Genomic DNA, 22,699 nt, shown 5'->3' on the forward strand with positions numbered 1-22,699 from the left:
AAGTTTGTAATGATTACTTGTGCTTTGTCAGGGGTCAGTAATACTCGATTCTGCTCTACTCTACAATACTATGGTTCTTTTTTCAGTTCTTACCAAACTTGGCTCAAAAAATGGAAGTGAAAGTGTGACATATGCTGAGTTTGTTTGTTGCTTTATTGCAGGAAGTTGAGAAACTGACATTTGTAATACTCAACATCTGCCATCATAGGGTAACATGTGCAGCAAATTAGGATTTTCTTTTTGAAATTTGACACTTGAGAAATCAGAGTTTTGGCACGATTGTCAGCTGACAATTTCATGTGCTAGCAGTATGTGGTATAGTATATTATTCTTACTTTTGTATCTATAGTACTGTGCAATTGTTTTAGCCAGGTGAGGAAAAATGCTGGAAACAAAGAATGCTTTCAAAAATGGAAGCGTTAATCATTTATTTTCCTTCTGTCTCTTAATGTAATCCCAGACACATTTGATGATGTTGAGATCAGGGCTCTGTTGGGGCTATACCATCACTTCCAGTACTTCTTGCTCTTCTTCACACTGAAGATAGTTCTTAATGACTTTGGTTGTATGTTTGGGGTCATTGTCTTGCTGCAGAATACATTTGGGGCCAATAAATAATCATTTATATTTCTGAAAGCATTTTTTGTTTACAGCAATTTTCACAATTTGCCTAAAACCTTTGCACAGTAGTGTATATAAAAAAGAAATAATAACAATAATAATATCAATAAGGTCACCAGAACTGCTTTCAACTACTGAAAAATTAAATAAATAAATAAAATAAAACATAAGAACATTTTTATATCAAACTGACTCTGACAGATTGCTCTGTGCATTCATGTCAAGCAGGTTAATCATTAACACTCTGTTAACCAGATTATCCAAAGGATCATTGGATTGAGCCACTACCAGAGTCCTTAACCGCACATGGAAACTTGAACATCTATTGAAATAACTTAATTGGCTCTCAGTTCCACACTGAATTATCTTTAACTTCCTTCTATTTAACCCAGTGAGACCTCTCATGTCATCAGGCGCAGATCTTTTAACTACTTCTAACCACACAGCAAAGTGTGCTTTCAGAAACTGTGGTCCTGCTTCTTTGGAACGATTTGTCCGCTGACCTGAGGTCAATTATAAGTGTGTTTACATTCAAAAGCAGACTCAAAACCCTTTTTACTTTCATAGACTTACACTGTATGTGTTTGTGTGTGCGTGTTCGCTTGAATTTAATGTTTTTGTAACGTTTTCTTTTGTTGTTTTTATTGCCCTACGTACAGATCCGTGTAATTTTGATGTCTATCTTTTATAGGAAGAACATTGAGTTTACGTGTACTAAAATGTGCTCTATAAATAAAATTCCTTGACAATTCATTGACATTGACCTCTTGTGTTTAAGTTTACAGTGTTCACATCAGTGCCAATCAACATTTTGTAGTCCAATTTAAGGTATTTTAAATATGGCTTCAACACATTTTAACCCTTGCGAAAGTCTTCTTCTAGGTTATTCTTGCCTTCTCTGTGCAACTTGGTTGGATGCGTTCGTTGTGTGTTGCTGTAGTGGTTTTTTGGTCACATGACAGATAAAAATTCTGTGAATTAATCTGGCTCTGAGGGTAATATTTCACGATATTACACCAGCACCCATAGTTTTGAAGTCGGTGTGTACCATCAGTGGAGGTGTAACAAGGTGTATGCAGAAAACTCCGCACCGGTTTGTGAAGCAGCACCCACTCTCCGAATTTAGCGGGCGGCGCTGTAATATTAAACAAGCTTCCACCGTGTCTTTGCGGGGTTGTCTGCCATCAGAGGAGATCAGTTGGCTAGCGGAACAACAGCAGCAGCAGCAGCAGCGAAGGGTTCAGATTCAGAGCCCGAGACCGAGATTTATCACTGTATTCAGTCCTTATCTGAAACCGAAGGTAAAGTAGCCGTTCTTTCAGCGTGGAGAACCGGCTTATCTACGATAATGTGCACGGTAGGCTGAAGTCAGATATGTATCGTGGATGTGAACTCAGGAGTCTAAGCAAACCGTAGCGGTGTTAGCCGTTAGCTAGCTTGTTCGGCGGAAACGGATTTGTCGTGGATTAGCTAAAATGCTTAACGGTGTAGGGCATCGCTGCTCAAATCTTAAACGAGTTGTTTGTGTGTGTGTTTTTCTTTTTAACAAAATAGGTAGATTGGGATAGCAGTGATTGGCTCATTCGGCCGACTAACAAAAATACTTTTAGTACATTCAGTTAAGCGTGTACTCGTGTTTAGCTTAAAGCGTTCCCTGGCATCAGTAGTTTCCTTTAAGAATTAGCTACAGAAAAGGATTAGTTTGAACAACAGTGGGGGGTGTCTTAGCCTTTTGGTGCCCACCATCATTAGATTCTTTTCTCACCATTGATTTGGAAGTTCCTATAGGGTTCCCGTAGGGATAGAGATGTTTGTGTAAGACATTATGTAACGAGAAGACATGTGCTCGTGTTGTTATTTTTGTTGCTACCCAGAAAAGTGTGTGTGTGTGGTGGTTGTTGATGGGCAGATGAATTTGATAGGCGAGCAGATCAGTCAGTAGCTAACAGCTGCTGTGTCCTAGCCCGTGACCGTCCAGTTCATAATTACTATGTGCAGACAGGCTTTCTACGGTGGGCACAAAAGTCTGCCAGCCTCTGTCAAATTATAGTTTAAAATAGATCATTAGTTGTTCAGCTGTTTGTTTAAGTGAGGCAAAGTAAACAAATTTACACATGTTCCAATTTAAAGCTATTCCATGAGTTTGATCACCCGTTCAGTGTCCCGTACCATACAATAATGCTAATTCCTTGTCTCCACAGGTAACTGGTCTTTTATGGAATGACCACCTCGCAGAGATATATTGAATCCAAACCAGCGGGTAAGTTGACACGCTGCTGTCACCATGCATAAGCCCTGCATCATTTCCACATGTGTTGATGTTCTGCTCTGCTGTCGTTGTCCCTTTTCACAAATGTGCATTAGCCCGGTTTGCTGACATGGAGTGGCAGACGCCAGCTGTGTCAGAGAAGTTCCAAAGCCGTTTTGGCCGCCGGCCCGGAACATCAGACAGCGGGGACACTGGTCTTGGCACATCAGCATCTGACAGTGCAGAAGGTGATGACTTTTGCTTGTTCTTCCTCTGCCTGTAGTGCCTGTTGTGTAACATTGTTTTGAAGACTGTCTCACTGCAGTGACCTGAACACATCCATTAAACAGTGTTGGGTTTGTTTTTCTAATGGTTGTGCACCCTTAAACCTCTGTTCTTTAAAATTGCTCACTAGAAAGTTGAGCGCAGTCATAAAATATTTAAATTAGGTAATGCTTGGCACTTAACAATTTTGGGGAGATGAAGCTGGAACACACTGTGTTGTCCATGGTGTTGTTTCTAGGTCTATTTATAGGGTGATAAAATGTTCATGATTCACCGCTGATGCCTGGGACATTTACAGAGATACTCCCCAGCCAAAACTGACCCAAGGTGCAGCTTGTACTGCTCCAGAGTTGAGGTTAAGTGAGAGGAGATGTTTGAATGCCAAGGCTGTACCTTGCCTGTGGTGGGAATATCACTGCTTTCACATTGTTATGTTTAAAATGGGAATCTCCCAATGGTTTGATAGCTTGTGTGTGCATGCACTAGTGGAAAAAATAATGGACTGAAAGGCTGTGTTTAATGGATGGCCAGCTGGGATGGGTGGTCCCTGTTTCCAAAGGAAACATTACAAAATAATAGGCTGCAGAGTAGCAGCACTGTAGGCTTTGGGCTGGTATTTATGGGTGGATTGCCAGGCAATTGTCAAGGACAAGGAAAAATATTAGTGAGGTGATGGTGTCCCAGCACACTGAGTAAACTGATGGTTGTTTTGGTGCTCTCCCTGTCACTATGGTGAATTAAACAATCTCTGCTCCTGGCTTTTTATCAGTTAGCTTTAAGAGAACCTGTGGAGTTCTTTTTAAAAAAAAAAAAATTATTTAACCAGGAAAAAATGTCTTCAGAGTGTCCTGACCAAGAAAGACAACAGTACAGTCAGTGGAGCATAAACAAATAACACACAAGCAGAGATACAATAAGAAACAACCAAAACGTTCAAACTTCCAGTAAATACCAGTTATTAGTGCTAGTAGATGCATGTGTTCTGTCTTTGAAATAAATGAAAGCAGATGCCATTGAGGTGGCCAGCGTTATCTTACACCTCCTGAACATGTTAATCGCTGAGCTCAGCGCTTGTAAGACAATATTCCTATAACGGTCAGAGCTGTATTCAAGCAAATGGTTGGCAGGCTTGTTATTAGATACACTAATTGCTAGTTTTGCATTATTTTGTCCAACCCTCCACATGTTCATGTATTGAGTTGTGTTCCCTGAGCAAATTTCGTTTATAGCAATAGTTGTAAGCTATTACAGAGCTAAACTAGCAGCACTGACCCACTGTACAATCCTGAGTAGTTTGAGTGCTTTTCTGGATTTTTCTCTGGAAGTTTTGGTTTCCTGCCTTGGCTCATATCATATTCTCAAGATGTCAGTTTGATACGTTGAATAAAGGTGAAATTAAAATACAAAACAGAAGTCTCCAGACATTGTTGGGAGAATCTGGTTAAACATTGTCTACAGTTTTGTGCTCTCCTTCAACAGACAGTTGTCCACTCTGTTCTCACATAGGCAAACTTGGAGGTGAGAGACTTTTCATTGGATGATATCTAGAAACGTTCCAGGCTATTGTGCATGTGGGAAACTGGCTTTAATATATCCAGTAATGCAGCTATTAGGCTTTTTCCCAACCACCTAGACTGATGGCAGTGCCTATAAATATAGCAGTTAATTAGGGTTTGGAATTAAACTGCTTCCAGTTTAGCACCAGTATCAAATTGTCCAGTCCATTGCATTCTTGTGGCTCCAAGCTGATCAGTGCCTTTTAATCTGGGCCTTCATTATTTCCTGACTTTTGCATATTTTATAGAGGGACATCAAACTCATGGAAAAAGGTTTTTGCACATCATAGTCACACACAGGCCTTCTAAAAAACAAAACTCTGTTTCTAAACTGTGCTCAGATTCAGGCATAGTAAAACCTCTGTGTCTAAGCTGAAAAACTATGTACTTGGATGATTGATCATGAATCAATGAGGGAATTGATAAAGAATCAGACCAGCAGGCAGAAGAGATAATGACATTGTTAACAATGATATCTTATCAGTGTCTTTCACTAAAAGCTATGATAATGAGTTTTTAGAGTCACCGTGAAGTGGGAAATACACTCGATTTGGTATACAAATGAACAAGTTTTGGGTTTTTATGTCTTTGGGTAGGAATGTGTGTTGAGAAAACATCTAACAAAGGTTGTTCTTGCTGAGGAGTTCAGACATGTTCTAGCCAGTCGTGATTCAGTGGAGCCTTGAGGCGTCTTTTATATCAGATGTGTTATGTTTTTAAAAAAAAAAAAAAGTTTGTTCTTTTTTTCCCCCCACCCTATTTTGGCATGTTTGCTGTTTATTTTTGTGTGCAGTGATTATTCAGGGTGTCTTAATTTAAATCAGTTCTGGTTTAAACTGGTAAGAGGTAGAAGTATCCCATTCAGTATTTGACTTTGGAGGTACACGTGTGATGTGTGGTTCAGTGGGAGGAGGCAAGGTGCTTAAATAAGCGGCACCCACAGATTGCTCTGTAACTTGAGAGGTGGGCTATAAATACCCCCTAACCTTTCCTGCGTGTGCCTGTTTGTATGCGTTCGTTCAGGGCTCGGTAAAGGCGAGGTCTTCTGTTGGAGGACAATACAGCTTTGGGCTTGCTCGTCGGGCAGCTGTCAGTCTTGGCTTCACAGGTTGTTCTGTTGCTCTCAGGAAATGCAGAAGACTGTTCTGTGTTTTGATTTAAAGCGTTCTGCCGCTCTGCTCACTTCCGCTCGTTGTTAGAAAACATGCCACAGCCTCTAACACATTTGCTGTGTTCGAGTGACTGCCCAATTTTCAGACTTCAACACTTCTCTGAGGTTCGTAGTGCTGGTAAAACAGTTGTGTAACGTGTGTTGAGGATTGTGGAGATGGCTGGTGTTGGGTTTTCCTGTGTTCCTAAAGTCATTTATCATCTCTGAAGCTTCCAGATTAACATTGCTGTATGTGCTTGCTTAGTAAACTGGACTCTGTGTTTACTGAAGCTGTAGTACGCCATGTGTGTTGTCAAAATTTTGCTAATTATAGGGCTGAACTTTTTGTCTGCCCTTCTGCAGTAACATATTTTTATAGTGGGTTATAATTGTACATGTTTCAGGCAGGTATCAGCAGGTTTATTAACACAGTGAACACAGGAAATGTTTGTCATGTAACACGGAGCTCTAATTCTGTGCAGTGCTTTAAGTCTATTATAAGCCTATTCCCTGAGTTGAGTCAGTCAAAGCCATTTAATTCTTTCAGCGGTGACACCTCATCATCAAAGTAGGCCACCAGTAAACCCTGCTGCATCTACTTTACACTGCTGACTGAAAATAGAGAAAATGGCCTGCGGTAGCGCTCCAGATATTCTGCACTGATTTAACAGGGAACATTTGTAGTGTGAGAGAAATCCTCTTAATGTTGGTTCTAATGTTTGTCTTCTTTTATTTTTTTTTAAAGATTTCTGCAGTTCCAGCAGCAGCCCCTCTTTCCAGCCCATCCGCAGTCAGATCCCCATACCCACTGCACATGTCATGCCATCCACGGCCGGAGCCCCGGCCTCAAAGCCCCAGTCATGTGTCCAGGAGGACTGCCTGTCCTCAGCTGCAGGTCACAGATCTTCCTCTGGCTCCAGAACCCCAAGCGGCACCACGTCAAAGTCCTCCTCTCTCTCCAAATCAGCATCTTCGCCCAACTTGGATGCTGAAGTTGGCCTGGGAGGAGATCCCGTCGGGGTAAAGCCCGACTGCCTGAGTCGATACCGTAGTCTGGTGAATGGGCTGGACCACTCGCTTTTCCCAACAGACCATACGCGATTGGACGAGGGCCACAGGTTTGATACTCCTGCGGTGGAACCTACACTGAATCAGTCAGCCATTCTGGGTGGGTTATGCCCTGACATGAGACTCCGGTTACAGACCGGGATTAGAGACACTCCAGACTACGTGTCTGAGGCCTACAGAGGAAGTTTGGAGCACAGCTATAAAGTTCTGCCTGAAGCTAGGCCTGGCGTTCCTGGTACTGCAGAAGCCTCTAATCAAAGGGGCGGACAGCCTGGTGTGGCCGGATCTGCTGGAGTTTATACGAGTCCTCTTAGCCTTCAGACGCAGGCTCTGTTGAGAGAGCACGCAGGCTCCAAAGGTTATGACCCGCTGCGGCAGGACAGATGCAGTGAACTTCCAAGCTGGCAGCAGCAACAGCAGCATAAACAACTGGAAAGCTTACGCTTGCAAATGGAACAAATGCAGGTATGTATCTCAATATAAAACATCTACTGCTGCAAGATTGTTGGTAAAGAAAGTGAGACCAACAAGTTTGGATTTCAAGTGTATCTTGTGACACTTTTTCCACACAATATATTTTGCTAGGTGGCAAAACAAAAAAGGCAGCTTTAAATGGGTTCAGATGTATCTGGGAAAATGTAAAAAACTGAAGATTTGTGGAGTAGCTGTTTGTTTGTAAAGATTAAAACTTGGCAAAAGAATAGCTTCTATACACAATGTATAGATTTTCCCATTTCTTTATTAATTACATATAAAATGTGGTCTAATACACATTTAACTTTATTTTAAAACAGGATTTTAAACAGATCAATAACCAAAATTTAAATTTCAACTACTTCAACCAATTATATGCTGTCTGCAGATATATTTAATTATTCGATCTTTTGTTAACACTGACTTTTGTTATGTTTGGGAGCAGATGCTGACCGAGTGCCACTTTGAAGTGTGACTTTTAGCAGTTTATCACATTTTTGCTTACAAATGAACACTTAAGTACACTAATGCAGTTTTTCTGGAACTAACACTGAACAAAAACAAGCTAAACCTGATCGTATTGAGAGGTAATTATACTATATGAACAGGCTGTACAACCTCTTGCTGATTCAAAGCCGAGATCAATGAGCTGCATTCACTCATTTCTAATACATAACGTTATTTATTGTATTTTAAATGCTTAGATATAATTTTTGTGTCCTTTCCCAATAAGCGTTTTTGTCCTCAACATACATAGCCTATTTGACATTAACAAAAGAAGTAGATGACAGGCTCGTGTTCATGTTTCTTGGGAACATATTTGTTATGCCAGTTTATTTGTTCTGTCACTGTCAGGTGGCTAGCTGTGTGCAGATTTAAACCTGTTATGTTGTCAGCATAAATGTGGCGTGTGTGGCTCTAAAATTATAAGTATTTGATGTAAAGATGTTGGCACTAAAGCAGAAATCAAACAGGTACCAGAGCTTATTTATTGATCATAAGAATACTGATCAACTCCAATGTTACCAGTTGTACTATTGGCAGTGAACAAATAAAGAAACTTGGTGTCCTTTACTATTGTTTTATTAATAATATATTGTCCAGTTTGTATTTCAAACTTTATAATTTGGGGTTTAGAATCAGAAGTTCATCTTCCCTGTTTCTATATGTGCGTGAAGGCCATTGGCAGCTGCAGCACAGTGTAGCACGTACAAAGCTACACAATGAATTATGGTTCCTAAAGTCACAAGTACAAGTCTTTTGCATATAAAGGCAGAAACTCCAGCAGTCTGCCAGTAGCTTGAAGGCTTAATGATTAAAAGTAACCGTTTTGTCCTGAGTGCACACATGCATGACGAGCATCACTATCATTGTCTTTGTCCTGAATCCTGTTAATTTGTTTCTTATACAACATCAACAGTGAAAACACAAATCACCAAGTAGTGTTGATAAGACTAGTAGTACCATTACAACCTTAACATTAGTCATCTAAAGTTTTACTGGAAAACAAACACTGCTGGCACTGCTAATTATTTCATAGCACAGTGACCCATGACCATGTGATTTGACAAAAAAGTAGTTGTTACTTTCGTGTTGCATATGAATAATTGGATGTGTCTAGAGGTTATTCATGAGGCGTTTGCAGTACTCGGTACTTTAAAGCACTAGATCTGTTGTTGCTAACTCCTAAATTGTGTGAAAAAGTGGAAAGTATGCAGGTGTGTCTCATCACTTGTCCGCCACTGTCAGTTAACACTGACACGTAATACATTTCTCCCTCGCTTGTTACAGCTAATGGGTGGAGGAATGGGTCAGTACCCACCTCTATACTCAACACCGGTTCACTCTGAGTCGGGCAAGTGGGACGCGCTGGTCAAAGCCAGCGAGAGCCTGCTAAAGGAGAAGGAGCTTATCATTGAGAGGTAAGTGTTTGTAATGGGTTCACTGCTTTTATTAAATTACCAAAACAAAGCTTTGTGAATGTTTGTGTTGTTGTTGATGGTTGGACTTGGTTGTGATCGCAGACAAAAGCAGCACATGGCCCAGCTGGAGCAGCGTCTGAGGGAAAGCGAGCTGCAGGTTCACGGAGCCCTCCTGGGCAGAGGAGCTTCTTATGGAGATATGTATATGCTGCGTCTACAGGTTAGTAAAAACATGCTCAGCCTCCAGAAAGCAACACTTAGGACTACTATACTGCTGTCATGTTGACTAACTGCACCCATATCTTACTCAGCTAAGTCTTTGATGTTGACTTGCAGGAGGCTCAGAGGGAGAACGCGTTCTTGAGGGCGCAGTTTGCAGAGCGCACAGACTCTGTTGTTCTGGAGAAAGCAGAGGCAGAGCGCAGACTCGCGGCAGTTGAGGCTGAGATGCGGCGACTGACCGAGAATCTGAAGGAAGCCTGCGAGAGGCACACGGAGGAGATGAAGAAACAGGAAGAAAGGGTTTGTGCTTACCCAACACGTCCTTATAAGAGTCATGCACACGAGAACCACAATATCGAGACTGAAAACCTTTAAACCCTAATGATGGCCAATGCAATGGTTGGTTTTTTTTTTAATATAAATAAAAACCCTGCCCAATACTTTGCTCTAGCATGTCCCAGTATTTGATATTAGCTAACAGCAGAGCAAAACACTTGACGTCCTTGAGCCCAAGGACATCAAGTGGGAAGTTGTTGTCTCCCACACAAGAAACAATATGGTGTAGATAAAAATCGGTCAGGGTTAATCACTCGAAGCCTGAAGCACGCTTCCTCTTGTCATTAAACAAACTTCTTTGAAACTAAAAAGTAACGCTGGGTTTGTCATTTTCCTTTATTCATCATCAGATGATTGAGAAGGGCTGTAATCAGTACTGAGCGGCACATTTGGATACTGTTATCAGATTAACTTGTGTTTATGTTTGCAGATCCGCAGTCGAGACAAGCACATCAGCAACCTGAAGAAAAAGTGTCAGAAGGAGTCGGAACTGAAGAGGGAGAACCAGCAGCGTATTGAGACTCTTGAGCGCTACCTCGCTGACCTGCCCACCTTGGAGGACTACCAGAACCAGAACAAACAGGTTAGGACACTAAACTTTAACTCCTTTTCGTTTGCTCAGGTGCACATGTGTTAATCATTAAACCTGCTCATGTTTGTTTGCTTTTTTAAAATAAGCTGTTGGAAGCTGAACATCAGGTAGCAGAGCTAGAAGGGAAAGTAAAAGAACTGGACGACTGTTTGGCGACGACAAACTCGCAGCTGAAGGAGAAAGACTCATACCTGGAGGAGCAGAAACGCAGGGAGAGGGACCTGCTGACCACCATTACTGAGTATGTGTACTCCTCTCTGTAGGCATGTTATTTCTCCTCGCTCTCAGTGTAAAAAGAAAACCTAATAACTGTGCATAATGAGTGTTCTGCGTTATTTTTGTCTTCATCAGTATGCAGCAGCGGGTACAGCAGGGCCTGGAGGATGGAGCCAGACTCCCTTCTCTGGATTTTGAGAAGCTTAGAGGAGAGAACAACAGTTTGAAAGAGGAGCAGCAAAGACTCAAAAAGGTCTGCTTGGTGTGGTCTTACATGTGCAAAGAAGGCTCACCTTTTCAGATCAGGGCAGAACACAAAGACAGGATTCAGAGTGTAAATATCACTGGATAAACTAGAATAACTAAGGACTATTTGTATGTAGGTTTATTAAAAAGTAATTTCTATCCCAAAGTAAAGATGCAGAAAGAACCCACTTTGTGCATTGACCTCAGATGACTCCTGAGCTTAGAGGAAGTTCATGTTCAGATGAGTTAGATTTACAGAGAAGTGAGTATTTCTCTGGGAAATGACTGTATTATGTGGTTTACAGCATGTTCTCTGCAGTGTGTACTGAATTTGCTGTGCTCATGTGTGCAAGTTAGATCAATAACATGGAAAATATCCAGCACACGCTGGTCGGTAACGTCTCATTGGTGCTTAAGTTGGTGTTGTTTTAATGCTCATTTCTTCTCTTTGCAGGTTATTGAGAAGCAACACAGGATGATGGAACAGCTTGGATCACAGATCCAGGTGTTTATCTCTTCACAGGGAATCTGAATGAGTGTGTGTTTGCTGTTTCTGTAGCACGCAACATTTTTAAATCTGTTTTTTTTTTTCTTTTGCAGGCTTTGGAGGAGCAGATATCTCAGGAAGAAAGCAGCTCTCAGGCTCTCAGAGAGGAGGTGCTGGCCAAAGAGCAGAACATGTTAGAGCTCCACACAGCCATGAAGGAGGTGAGCTATATTAACCACCATCTCCAAAAAAGCACCAACTTTCTCAGTTTCTGTTTAATTTAGAAATCAGACCTCTGAGTGTCCTCAATAAAGCTCGACAGCTCCTAACACCGATGCCGATCATTGTGTTGTAGCTGTCGACCCAGAACCAGGAACTAATGGAGCAGAATTTGACGCTGCAGGAGCAGATGAGCGATCCAGAGCAAAAGTGCACTAACCAGGCTTCCTCTGTCCTGCAGCCAGCTGGGGCTAATCTCACAAAAAGACTGCATACTGAGATTGCTTCCTGCCTCAGTGACCTGCGCTCACTGTGCAGCATCCTAACCCAGCGAGCCCAGGGACAAGACCCCAACCTGTCCCTGCTCCTTGGCCTCACTTGTAAGCACTACTCGAGTTTTTATTTCTGACCTTCATCTTTTTCACTGTAGTGTTGAATTTGATGTTTAAATTAAATGTAATCGAATGAGAACCAATTATGCATTGTTTTTCCAGCACCCCCATCCGTGGCAGAGCACGGCGAGGACTGGATGAATCCTGAGGTGCTGCAGAAGAAGCTGGTCGAAGTCCAGCAGCTCCGGCGCGATGTCGAGGAGCTGCGTAACGTAATACTGGACCGTTACGCTCAGGACATGGGAGAAAACTGCATAACTCAGTAACCTCGACAACCAGCCACGATGGAGGAAACTTGCGGGAACCTCTTCATCTCGGAGGACTCTTAACAAGCTTTTCTTCCACGCTTTGTTCCTGAATGTCAGAGGACTGGACTATAATTTCCTTGAAACGAGGACAAAGGAAAGCCCATATGGTTTAGCTTCTACTTCTCGACTGACTGCATGTCGAGTCTCAAGCCTGCCTGTAGCTCAGAGCCCCCACCTCCCCGCCCCCATCCCATTGAGTTCATCTATTTCAGTCCAAGGGCTAACAGAATATAACTTACCTCTAATACTTGATCCTTAAGCATTGTGTGTCTGTGTGTTTGTGTGCGCACGTGTGGGTTTTTTTTGTTTTTATAATGATGACGACATGATGCTGTCAGTTACCAAAACAGTCTTATACTTTTTATTCCACTTTGGTGGAAAACTCTTTGTGTAGAGGTCCTGCAAATATTAACTTATTTAAAATTTAATTTCCCTCCAAAGGGGAATTATCTGAGAAGTAGTTGACAATCAACTGAAAATATTTAACCTTTGCTTTTTATTTTTGCTTTTTTTTTCTTCCTTTTTTTAATGACTTTGCAAGGAAATGTTACTAATGCGCCATTTGAAATGGTGAACACTGTAATACTGGACTCTGCTGTGAGGTATGAGGCATAATAACTAAAAGAGGTTTAATACCAAATCAGCTTCTCACACCAACAGGCCTACCGTATACCAAAGAAACACCGGTCGAAGCAGTCGTGCAGGTGTGCGAGCACTCCTCGCTGCTGCAGGCTTCCTCCTGAATGAATTACCAACATGTGCCTTTCTGTCGCGTTTGCAACTGCAATGCTAATTTCATCCCAGACCAACCACAAAGGGCTGATTGCAGCTGACTCTTCCAGTATAACCGTTCACTCAGTGTGTCAACCAGTAGGACAGTCAATACATTCCCTCTGACACTGAATGTAGTAGGAAAAAAAACGTGTTGCAAAGCTCGAGTTGGCCCTGGTAGATGATTAAAACACGGTGAAAGTCTGAGCGTAGATATAGCGTAGATTTCATGTCGATGACAGCAGACTCGCATTCAAGCAGAGCGGTGAACTGTTTGAGTAAATGTATGAATGAGAAACAGTATTAATCTTCAGTATTATTTATTGTTATTTTAGGGTTTTTTTGTTTGCATTGAAAACTCAGTGTGAAAGTTTTCTGGGTCTTCCTAACGTGTTGTTGCTGTAATAATGTGCTAACGTGTCTCAGCAAGCATCCACAGTGTGCAAAGGTCCCATGAAGTGTCTGTTAGATTGTATTATTTCTTTGTGGTTTGAGGTGTGATGAGATGGGATGTTCCTTCAGGCGTTTTGACTGTGGAGGTGACTGTGGAGGGGTTGGCTGGATCACCCCATAATCACGGGTCACATCGAAGTGAATGGAGTTTTTGTATTTGTCCTGACGGTGAGATAAGCCATTTAAAAGGGGAAAACAAAAACAAAAAAGCATGACACTTTATGGGAAGAGAAAGGGATTTTAACATAAAAATATGCAACAATGACTTTTATTATTCTGAACACCACCCAGGGACACACAAGCCATTTTTCATTTCATGGGACCTTTAAACTTGAGTAGCACAAGATTTCTCTTTGAAAAGTCGGGCTCCGCATGCCTTAACATCTCAAATGTTTTGCAAAAGGGAAAAAATATGTTTATATTTTCATACTTCTGTCCTTGTTTGTATTTGCATATTTTAGAAATAAAGATTTTCGACACTTGGTTTTGTTTTAATTGGTCTCAGATTGCTTTTATTTGTTTAACTTTGCAGAGAAAGGATGAAAAGACCAGACTGTTCCTGCAGATGTGTCAGCTGCACATTCATAATGAGTCCAGGGAAGAGATTGTCCTTTAAAAGACACAAATTAGGAGATTATGTCCTACCACTAGCAGCCTGAACCTTACTTTTATGTTTACTCAGAATTCTGAACGTATCATCCAAGTATTGCAGCAGAAACGGACTCATCAGACCATGTGACATTTTTCCAGTCTTAATCGAAACTTCAGCGTCCTGGTCTCAGCTGACAGCAGTGTGGTCCTCACCTGCTGTAGCCCACCTGCTTAAAGGTTCTGTGTGTTGTGTGTTAAGAGATGCTCTTCTGCATATTGTGGATGTAACAAGTTACTGCTCCTTTCCCATAAGCTCTAAGCAGTCATTCTGTTTCTCCTATTTCACCCAGAGAACTGCTGCTCACTGAACGTTGTCTCTGAACTTTAGAGATGGTTGCGTGGAAAATCCCAGCAGACCAGCCCATCTGGCACTAACCGTTCTGATGATCTGTTTGAACTTTAGCAGGTCAGCTTGAGCATGTCTACATGCACTGAATTGCTGCCATGTGATTATCTGATTAGATATTGGTGTTAATGATCTGTGTCCCTGTTAAGATAAGAGCAAAGGTATAAGAAACAAAAGGAATAATGGCTCATTGGGATTTTATTTCAGTGTCATGGGTTTGTGAATGCTTTTGGCCTCACTGTCACAGAACACAGTCGTCATTAATAACATCAGCAACACCTTTACTTCTGCTCACGCTCCGCTCTGCTGTGAACAGCACTGATGTAACAAGATAAAAGTAATTCTTTAATCTTTAACAGCTTTGTTGACGTCGGCCAGTGAAGGATCGGGCTTCCTCTGTCGCAGCAGTAGAGTGGCGTTTGTCACGATTCCACGCGACTGGAGCGTCTGACCATCATCATCATAGTTGCGCTGTGGGTATGCGCTGATGATGTCATAACTGGGCACACCGCCCCTTCTGTAGTGCAGCGACAAACAAACAGCAGGCTGGGTCACGTGACTGTAAAAGCAGCGGTGCGGTCAGTGCATTGAGATGTGTCCTCACCTGTGTTTGTCCAGGTACCTCCGCAGGTCACCGACTGTTTCCGACGGGGACATTTTCACTATGTAAGTGTGACTCCCGTCTTCTGACTTCACCTTGAGAGTGATGACATTACAGGCAGGCTGGTAGGCGCTGAAAGCCTGCAGTCTGGTGGCAGCCATGACGCATTATGGTTGTTAGAAAAATGTGGGTGAAAACTGGAGCGTTGCATCACAAACACGGTCACCAGCTGATGGCTGCCCTCATTTTCAGATCAGCACATACAGTAATCTCTACAATCTGGAAGATCAGTGGCCAAATCGGGATTTAAGCAGGTCTTACATCAAGTGTGGTGTTCTTAAATTCCTTTAACCCACTTTGCACTTGTCATTTTTTCCATTTGGTATTCATTTGGTATGGCAAATGTTTTTAAGCCATGCTTATTTGCACAGCATGAGTTTGTGATGACTGACACCCTCTGGTAAGTCTGTTAACTGGCAGATTAGACAAATATTTATGCTATACACATAAAAAATAAAAGAGAACATTTGGTTTACCTCTCAGTACTCGCTTGCAGTGACGGTGTATCTATCAGTATCACTGAACTGCTGCTGTCCACATCAGATGTACCCTGGTAGAAGCACACTGATTATCAGTGCTGTCTTATATATACATGAGGACTTAACCATTAGGCCCTCTATAAAGATTTTCCCAAGTGTTGCTAAACAGAGAAACAGTGGAACTGAAATCAGAGATTTGTGCAGGCCTTTAATGACATTAATGACAATTAATGTTGATTTTGGCCTTCTGGAGCCTGGTCTTCACCGGGGGTGACTATGTTTTGGGGCACTGTCATGCTTAAAGACAAAGCAACAACCCAGACACAGGTTTACTGGTGACTGCTTGAGATTTTGCTCCCAAATCTTCACATATCCTTTTATCTTGATTTCTTCCACCTTGAAGAGATTCCCAGTTCCAGACACAACATAATACTGCCACCACTGTGTTTCAATGTGGGGACGTTGTTCTTTGCTTTATATGTCTCTCACTTCTTTCTCCAAACATAAAAAGCATCTCTTTGGCCAAAGAGCTCTAGTTTTGTCTCATCTGATCAAAGCATGTGCTACTAGTATCTAAAATCTTTCTCCAGGTTGTCCTTCAGTGAAGTTTGGCATGAAGTTATCTGTTCTGCAGAAGTGGAGTTTTTCTTGTTCTGCAGCTTTGCAGTCCATTCCTGTGCTGGATTCTAGTGATTATCTTCTTTGAGACTATAATTCACGACTCGAGTAAGTCTGAACGGATTTCTTTTGTTTTTGGTAGCATGCTTTCTCAGGTGGCAGCTTGAAGTTTTTATAATGTGAGAAAATTGGAAGCTAACTCTCAGTTTCAACTTCTTAGCTTTGAGCATTACAATGTTAAAGCTCATCATTGCACAGCAGTAGTGCCTGCTATGGTTTTTCAGGGAACTAATAATACTGATCCTGGTAATTTTTGCTTTTTTCTGAAATGGTAATAATAGTTGATGCTTTATAAAGAAAACTACAATGTTTACAAATGTTATGTTAAAAATTCCTTGGTCTGTTTAAAAAAGCACTCGGAAAAATGTTAACGAAGCTTTTAAACTTTGTAGGGTGGCTGGTAATTTTGTCCTCATCTGTATATTTGTACAAACAGATAATTGCTGCTTCTCTACGACTCACCTGCAGCTTTGCCCTCAGCGAGTTCCTGATATCAATCACTCGGCCGGCCTTCACCACCAACTTCGGCAACTTGTTCAGGAACTGATCTGTGGTCAGCTTCTTGCCTTTGAATCAGAAGAAAACATGAGAATGACAGCAAAGTCTCTGAGGATCTGCACCGCGGCTTTGATCAGGGTGACGTTTGCAGAACAGACCGGGGAAGTGAGAACTCAGCGAGCTTGCTGATTCATCTTTGTCCCCACAAACAGCCTGTCCTTCACCAGGAAACGTTTCCCACGGGAGCCTAGAGTTGAATTCCTCGTATCGCCTGTCATGAAGCTGCAAAGAGAATTTTTGTGAAGACAGTCGATTGTTCCCAAAAACAAAATAAGAAGAAGAAACTGAGACTCACCTCAAAAGGTACACCATCCGGAAATCTTTCTTGAAGCTCAGATGGAAAATAGCCATCCATTAGATCTTGCATGCACTGCTGCAGGGACCAAGAGTTTACTTTTAACCAAGGAAAGATTCCAGTTTAATATAGACTTTGATTTTCCTTTTTTTAGTGTAGCTAACCTGCGTGCTGTGCTCCTGATATGAGCGGAAAGGACCATCAAACATTACAATGCCATTCCTGTAGAGCCTCAGTGGAATGGGATCCTTTTTTGCCAGCTGTGCTCCTGTCGCTGTCATTTGCACAAAAGACTCTCCTTCCCCTAGGAAGACGTTCAGTTCTCTGATCCTCTGCAGCACGAGATCAAAGTTTATGTGGAAGCCTCTGCCACCAGAAGTCTCTGCAGAAGACAACAAAACAAAACAAAAACAGCACAGCTTTAACATACAAAAGACACGGAGGGATTGCAGGTCTGCAGGACTGGTGGATCTACCTCGCTCTGCAGGATCACCAGAGTCTGTATCTCCCACCCAGATCAAACCATAATCATTCAGAAAGTCCTGCAACAACGACAGCAGCTCAGTGAAACCTCCACACTGATAAAATCACGATCTCATACTTTATGAACACACCTTACTCACCTCCATCTCATGCACTTGATTTTGCAGTTGTTGGCACCGGCTTTCGAGATCATCTCTGCTCCTCGGGTCATGCATGCTTCCTAAATCCACACAATCATGAAAACGCTTTGATCGACTTAACATAAATCGAACTCAAGTCTGTGCCTGCTGTAGGTAATTACCTGACTTCTCCTGAACCCTCAGCTTCTCCTCTAAATCTGAAATCTGTTTATCCTTGGGAGGAATGATGAAACCATAAAGTGAGGTTTAAATATGTTTAAAGGATGGCTGGCAGTTTTGGTATTCGTTGAAGGGGTTGCATGCTCACTTTGCGCTCTATCTCCTTTGCCTGGCTCCTCACTGTTTTCTCCAGGAGGGTCACTCGCTGCATCATGGCAGACATGAGGTCAAAGTTGGTCGGAGGACACCCTGGAAACCAGCAGTTAAGTATTAGAAAAATAAAACGTATAATCATTTTGTATGTGATAAATAAAAGAAGATATATTAACACTGGAATATGAAGCATTGTGTTAATGCCTACCTTTCTTTAATGGAGCTCCCGTATTTGAGGTGGAGGCTTCGTTGGTTGTAGTGTGAGCGTAATCAGAAGACTCATCGGCCAATTCAGCCTCAAATTCTAAAAACAAAAAGTATCATGGTTATAAAAGATGTTTTGCTATTTTTTCAACTGGAAAAGTTACCTGATAAACTTATGATCAGTTTCTCCAGTAAGATATAATTGTTATTATTCGTCAAATGTGAGGATTTGCTGCATTTTGCTCATCACAGTTTAAGTTATTTATGTTGTGGACACATGAATACTGTTAGATCTCCACACACTTTAAATCAAACAATCACAGTGTGACTAAAGTGCAGACTTTCAGCTTTAATTTGAAGGGTTTAAAAGGGAAGTAGTTCTAGTTCTGATGTATTTATTTATTCTGTACTTGTACTTTACTGAATTTGCAGCGCTGCTGGTGATCTGTGAGTGCATCGTTACCTTTCAGCAGATTCCTCCTGAAAGGAACTTTTGATTTGCTCCTGCAGGTCGAAGAAAATTAAGTGTGGCGACACGATTGATACGTTTATTCTGCACAATAAAACTACAGTCCAGTTTCTACCTGTGTGGAGTTAATCACCTACCCTTGCTCTTTGTGAGCGCCCTGCAGAGGAGTGCGTTTGGTTTTCTTTAGCATCGACAAAGGAGAGCTCATTTTAAATCCAAAGCCTGAATATCCCACACTTATTTCTTCTTTGGACTTCTTTCTGTTCAGAGAATGAACTATAACAGAGGTTCAGAGGGATTTCCGGTGTTTTCTCAGTTTGTGTGGAGTCCGTTTCCAATAGCAACAATGTAACGTATTAAGCGAAGTCTGCAGAAGTGCCTGTTTCATCCAGAGGAGGTCGCTCTTTCTGTCCTCACTTTAAAATTATTAATTCATTTCCAAACTAAGTGATTGTAGTTTTTTTAATGTGAGAAGTCATAAATATTTAATGTTTTATTCATCATAATAAGATGTAATATGAAATGTAAGCACTGGTGATGTCATGTTGGGAAACTAATGAGACAGAAAAACAAAACAAAAAAGCCTTTCTTTCATGAAAGATAAACAAACATTGATGAGTGGTGTTTCCTAAATTTGCCTTTACTATTTAGATGCCGTTAACCATGGATACTCAGAAATTATGACGGCAGCAACTAATCTTTGCCATAACATTTTTTCTTCCCAACTTTGTCATACAGACATACCGCTCAGGCGGTAGAGCAGGTCATCTACTGATTGGAAGGTTGGTGGTTCGATTCCTGGCTTCCCCTAGTCTGCATGCCAAATATCCTTGGGCAAGATATTAACCCCAAATTGCTCTCCGATGCATCCATCGGAGTATGAATGTGTGTGAAAGTTACTTAGAAAGCACTTAGAACAATGTGCTTGTGCGAATGGGTGTGAATGGGTGAATGCACAAGTTGTGTAAAGCGCTTTGAGTGCTCAGAAGAGTAGAAAAGCGCTATATAAGAACCAGTCCATGTACCATTTATGGTAGAGGTGGGCAGATTGATCAAAATATCGATACCAAAGCTTGTATTGGTATCAGATCAACACTAGCGCATTAGATTGATACTTTTTGCCCTATCCTCTAAGTTCAGTATGGAGCCCACTGAATTGTATTCAATTTTTTGGGAGAAAATAAAAAATAAAAACACCTTTTCTGTTGAATGTCACATTTATTTTATTTATAACCGATAGTACAGATGTTGGTCCAAAGCCCTTTAGAGACAGGCACATTTACGTCACAGATCTCCAAAAAAAAAAGGTTTTGTTGTGCAAACAAATTACTGTGGAAAGTAATTAGTGGTTTAGTGATCATCTGTGCGTTTAATACACATTATTAGTCATATTTAAAGAACATATTCAACTGGATACACAATAAAATAGTACCTTCAGAAGAAATCTAATTACTTGTATAACCTAAGAATAATTCAGTGTCTAAGAATAATTCAGAATTAATAACCACAGTTTTCAGTTTAATATACCAGTTTACACTTTAATTATGAAACCTGAGCCAAAGGCTTAATCATGTTGACCAGAATCCTCCAAAGTAAGTTTGTTTCAGTATTGTTTACACCATTGTTTCAGTCTCTTAACTACATAAATGCTGTCCATGTTATATTAAGCAATTAAAAACAGGATAGATAATACAGAATACAGATTTCATGCTGTAGCTCCTATATATCTATCTATCTATCTATCCATCCATCCATCCATCCATCCATCCATCCATCCATCCATCATCCTCATATCTATCTATCTATCTATCTATCTATCTATCTATCTATCTATCTATCTATCTATCTATCTATCTATCTATCTATCTATCTATCTATCTATCTATCTATCTATCTATCTATCTATCTACATATATATATTCTTCCTCAGTTCAGCAATCTGTATGTAAGGATCTGGTTCTGTTGATACGGAAAGAGAAAAAAGGGTGTATAATCATGTGCTATCAGCAAAAACCTCAGCCAACCTATTTATTATAAATGTTACAATCATTCCACTGGTGTCATTTCAATTGCAATGTAAAAAGAAAATGGGTGTAATATTGTTGCACAAATAGAAATTTGTCTCATTTGAATGTCGTGCTTTGTATCTTCTTCACCTCCTTGTTTGTGTGGTCCTCACACTCGTAACTAGGGCTGCCACAAACGATTATTTTCATAGTCGACTAGTCACCGATTATTTTTGCAATTAGTCGACTAATCAGATCATGCATCCATACAGCTTATTGCACCAGCACGCATCTGCTCTTATATAACTATCATTAGCTTACAGCTTTAAGTGTTTAAGGTATGTGCTAACTAAAAATAAAGACAAGATGATAGTTTAATAAATTTTAATGAAATCTGCAGATTGTTTCGGTGAGGTTTAATAAACTCCTTGCTATCTATAATATAACGTGAAACCGGAGTATATTCTCAAGCATCTCACACTTCTCATAATCAGCTGTCTGCTTGACGTTTATTCAGCTGTGTAAAAACTATAACTTTAATCTCAGCCAAACCGATTTACTCAGGAACAAAGAAAATACTGAAAAAGGCCACACAATAACATTTTAAGTTATCTAAGTGACTTATATATGTTTAACCTGAGTAGTGAAAGACGGCGGTGGGTTTGAAAATGATTTGCCGGGAGTCCGGTGTTCTCACGGACTCTAGTGAGCCTTGAACCCCAGTTAGCTATCGAGCTGGTGGGTAACAGACACCGCCGAAAACATCAGAGTGCTTTTGAATATGTGGTGTCTTGATAAACTGTGCAAATATTTAAGGTGTACACTAGAGATGGACTGATCCGATATTATGTATCGGTATCGGTCCGATACTGACGTAAATTACTGGATCGGAGAGAAATAGAAAATGTAATCCGATCCATTAAATATCAAAAAAGCACCTCACAAACATGGCGACATGGCGTAACTCAGCTCATAACCATAGCACATCGGCGCAATATGCGTCACATGATAGAGCGGCTGTGTGTATTTGTAGCCTCGCTACCAATCCAGCATTTCATCTCAGAGGAAGTGATCCCAGAGAGAAGTAAAGCAAGTGTGTAAGTTCATCTCTGAATGTTTGTAAAGCATTCCCACGTTAAGCTTAACAACCGATATATGGAGCGACTGCCTCTCCCTCTCCTGCTGCTACTTCAATCGTGATACTGATCAATGATCAGCTGATTGGCTTTTGTTTATCGCCCACTTCGCGCCAGAAAGAGGAAACCAGCAGCTGAACAACAGCAGCACGTTTAAGCTTGATAAGCTGTTGTTAGAATTTATTTAATATTACTTTCTAGACCAGGATCCTTTTCTACGTAGCTGACTGCTGGTAACTGTGCAGGGGCAGATCTAGCAAAGTTTAGCCAGGGGGGCTGATAAGGCATGAACAGGGAAAAGGGGGCACAAAGACATACTTTTCTTTCTTATTCTCATTTAAATTCATATCGGTATCGGCAGATATCTAAATTTATGATATTGGTATCGGTATCGGACATAAAAAAGTGGTATCGTGCCATCTCTAGTTTACACAGCTACATTATCGCCTGAAAATATGTTAAACGTTTATTTTGTGACCCAGAAAGAATAATATGAGTAATATTAAAACTAACTAGCTGCCGCCATTGTTGGAAACTGAGCTGGGCTGCACCACGAATTCTGGGACACAGCTGCTTCTTCTTCTTCAGGGTTTAACGGCAGCTGGCATCCTTGAACATGCCATGCTGCCATCTCCTGTTTCAGTCCGTTATTACACTCTTAAATCCTACTACTTATTCCTGCGTCTTTTGGGATGTTACAAAGTTTCAAACAACA

At 41.1% G+C, this 22,699-nt stretch overlaps 2 protein-coding genes across 7 annotated transcripts; one reads left to right on the forward strand and one right to left on the reverse strand.

Annotated features, from left to right (window-relative positions):
• The first annotated feature begins 1,787 nt into the window (after positions 1 to 1,787).
• cep85 (centrosomal protein 85) lies at positions 1,788 to 14,061 on the forward strand. Of its 4 annotated transcripts, none has more exons than XM_005945204.3 (14): positions 1,788 to 1,922; positions 2,823 to 2,881; positions 2,986 to 3,117; positions 6,606 to 7,393; positions 9,194 to 9,324; positions 9,427 to 9,544; positions 9,661 to 9,846; positions 10,313 to 10,465; positions 10,561 to 10,715; positions 10,826 to 10,943; positions 11,391 to 11,441; positions 11,537 to 11,644; positions 11,779 to 12,022; positions 12,137 to 14,061. In XM_005945204.3, the coding sequence occupies exons 2-14, from the start codon at positions 2,842 to 2,844 to the stop codon at positions 12,298 to 12,300; spliced, it is 2,388 nt and encodes a 795-aa protein (XP_005945266.1). In that variant the 5' UTR covers positions 1,788 to 1,922; positions 2,823 to 2,841; the 3' UTR covers positions 12,301 to 14,061. The 4 variants fall into 4 exon arrangements, with proteins under 4 accessions (XP_005945266.1, XP_005945268.1, XP_005945267.1 ...); XM_005945206.2 differs by having other exon boundaries at positions 11,884 to 12,022; XM_005945205.3 differs by having other exon boundaries at positions 1,799 to 1,978.
• A 19-nt stretch (positions 14,062 to 14,080) lies between these two features.
• Positions 14,081 to 19,085, reverse strand: ubxn11 (UBX domain protein 11). 3 transcript variants are annotated; one of them, XM_005945207.3, is made up of 14 exons: positions 18,980 to 19,081; positions 18,837 to 18,877; positions 18,378 to 18,473; positions 18,165 to 18,265; positions 18,019 to 18,070; positions 17,858 to 17,937; positions 17,710 to 17,776; positions 17,399 to 17,616; positions 17,235 to 17,312; positions 17,038 to 17,161; positions 16,844 to 16,947; positions 15,701 to 15,774; positions 15,168 to 15,311; positions 14,085 to 15,080 (listed from the first exon to the last, which is right to left on the reverse strand). In XM_005945207.3, exons 1-14 carry the CDS (start codon positions 19,048 to 19,050, stop codon positions 14,909 to 14,911), a joined length of 1,422 nt encoding a protein of 473 aa, XP_005945269.1. In that variant the 5' UTR covers positions 19,051 to 19,081; the 3' UTR covers positions 14,085 to 14,908. The 3 variants fall into 3 exon arrangements, with proteins under 3 accessions (XP_042069417.1, XP_042069418.1, XP_005945269.1); XM_042213483.1 differs by having other exon boundaries at positions 14,081 to 15,080; positions 17,399 to 17,776; XM_042213484.1 differs by lacking the exon at positions 18,837 to 18,877 and having other exon boundaries at positions 14,081 to 15,080; positions 17,399 to 17,776; positions 18,980 to 19,085.
• Between the last annotated feature and the right edge of the window lie 3,614 nt (positions 19,086 to 22,699).

Source organism: Haplochromis burtoni, unplaced genomic scaffold (assembly GCF_018398535.1).
Source record: "Haplochromis burtoni strain Fernald_Lab_line unplaced genomic scaffold, NCSU_Asbu1 Contig_446, whole genome shotgun sequence".
Classification (NCBI taxonomy): Eukaryota; Metazoa; Chordata; class Actinopteri; order Cichliformes; family Cichlidae; genus Haplochromis; species Haplochromis burtoni.

Coding starts and splice junctions, on each gene's coding strand:
- cep85 (XM_005945204.3), top strand. CDS start 2,842: ATGACCACCTCGCAGAGATATATTGAATCCAAACCAGCGG. Junction 7,394..9,193: donor TGCAAATGGAACAAATGCAG/GTATGTATCTCA, acceptor CGCTTGTTACAG/CTAATGGGTGGAGGAATGGG. Junction 10,466..10,560: donor ACCAGAACCAGAACAAACAG/GTTAGGACACTA, acceptor TTTTAAAATAAG/CTGTTGGAAGCTGAACATCA.
- ubxn11 (XM_042213483.1), bottom strand. CDS start 19,050: ATGAGCTCTCCTTTGTCGATGCTAAAGAAAACCAAACGCACTCCTCTG. Junction 18,266..18,377: donor GGGAGCTCCATTAAAGAAAG/GTAGGCATTAAC, acceptor GCTGGTTTCCAG/GGTGTCCTCCGACCAACTTT. Junction 15,312..15,700: donor CTGCAAGCGAGTACTGAGAG/GTAAACCAAATG, acceptor GGCTGCCACCAG/ACTGCAGGCTTTCAGCGCCT.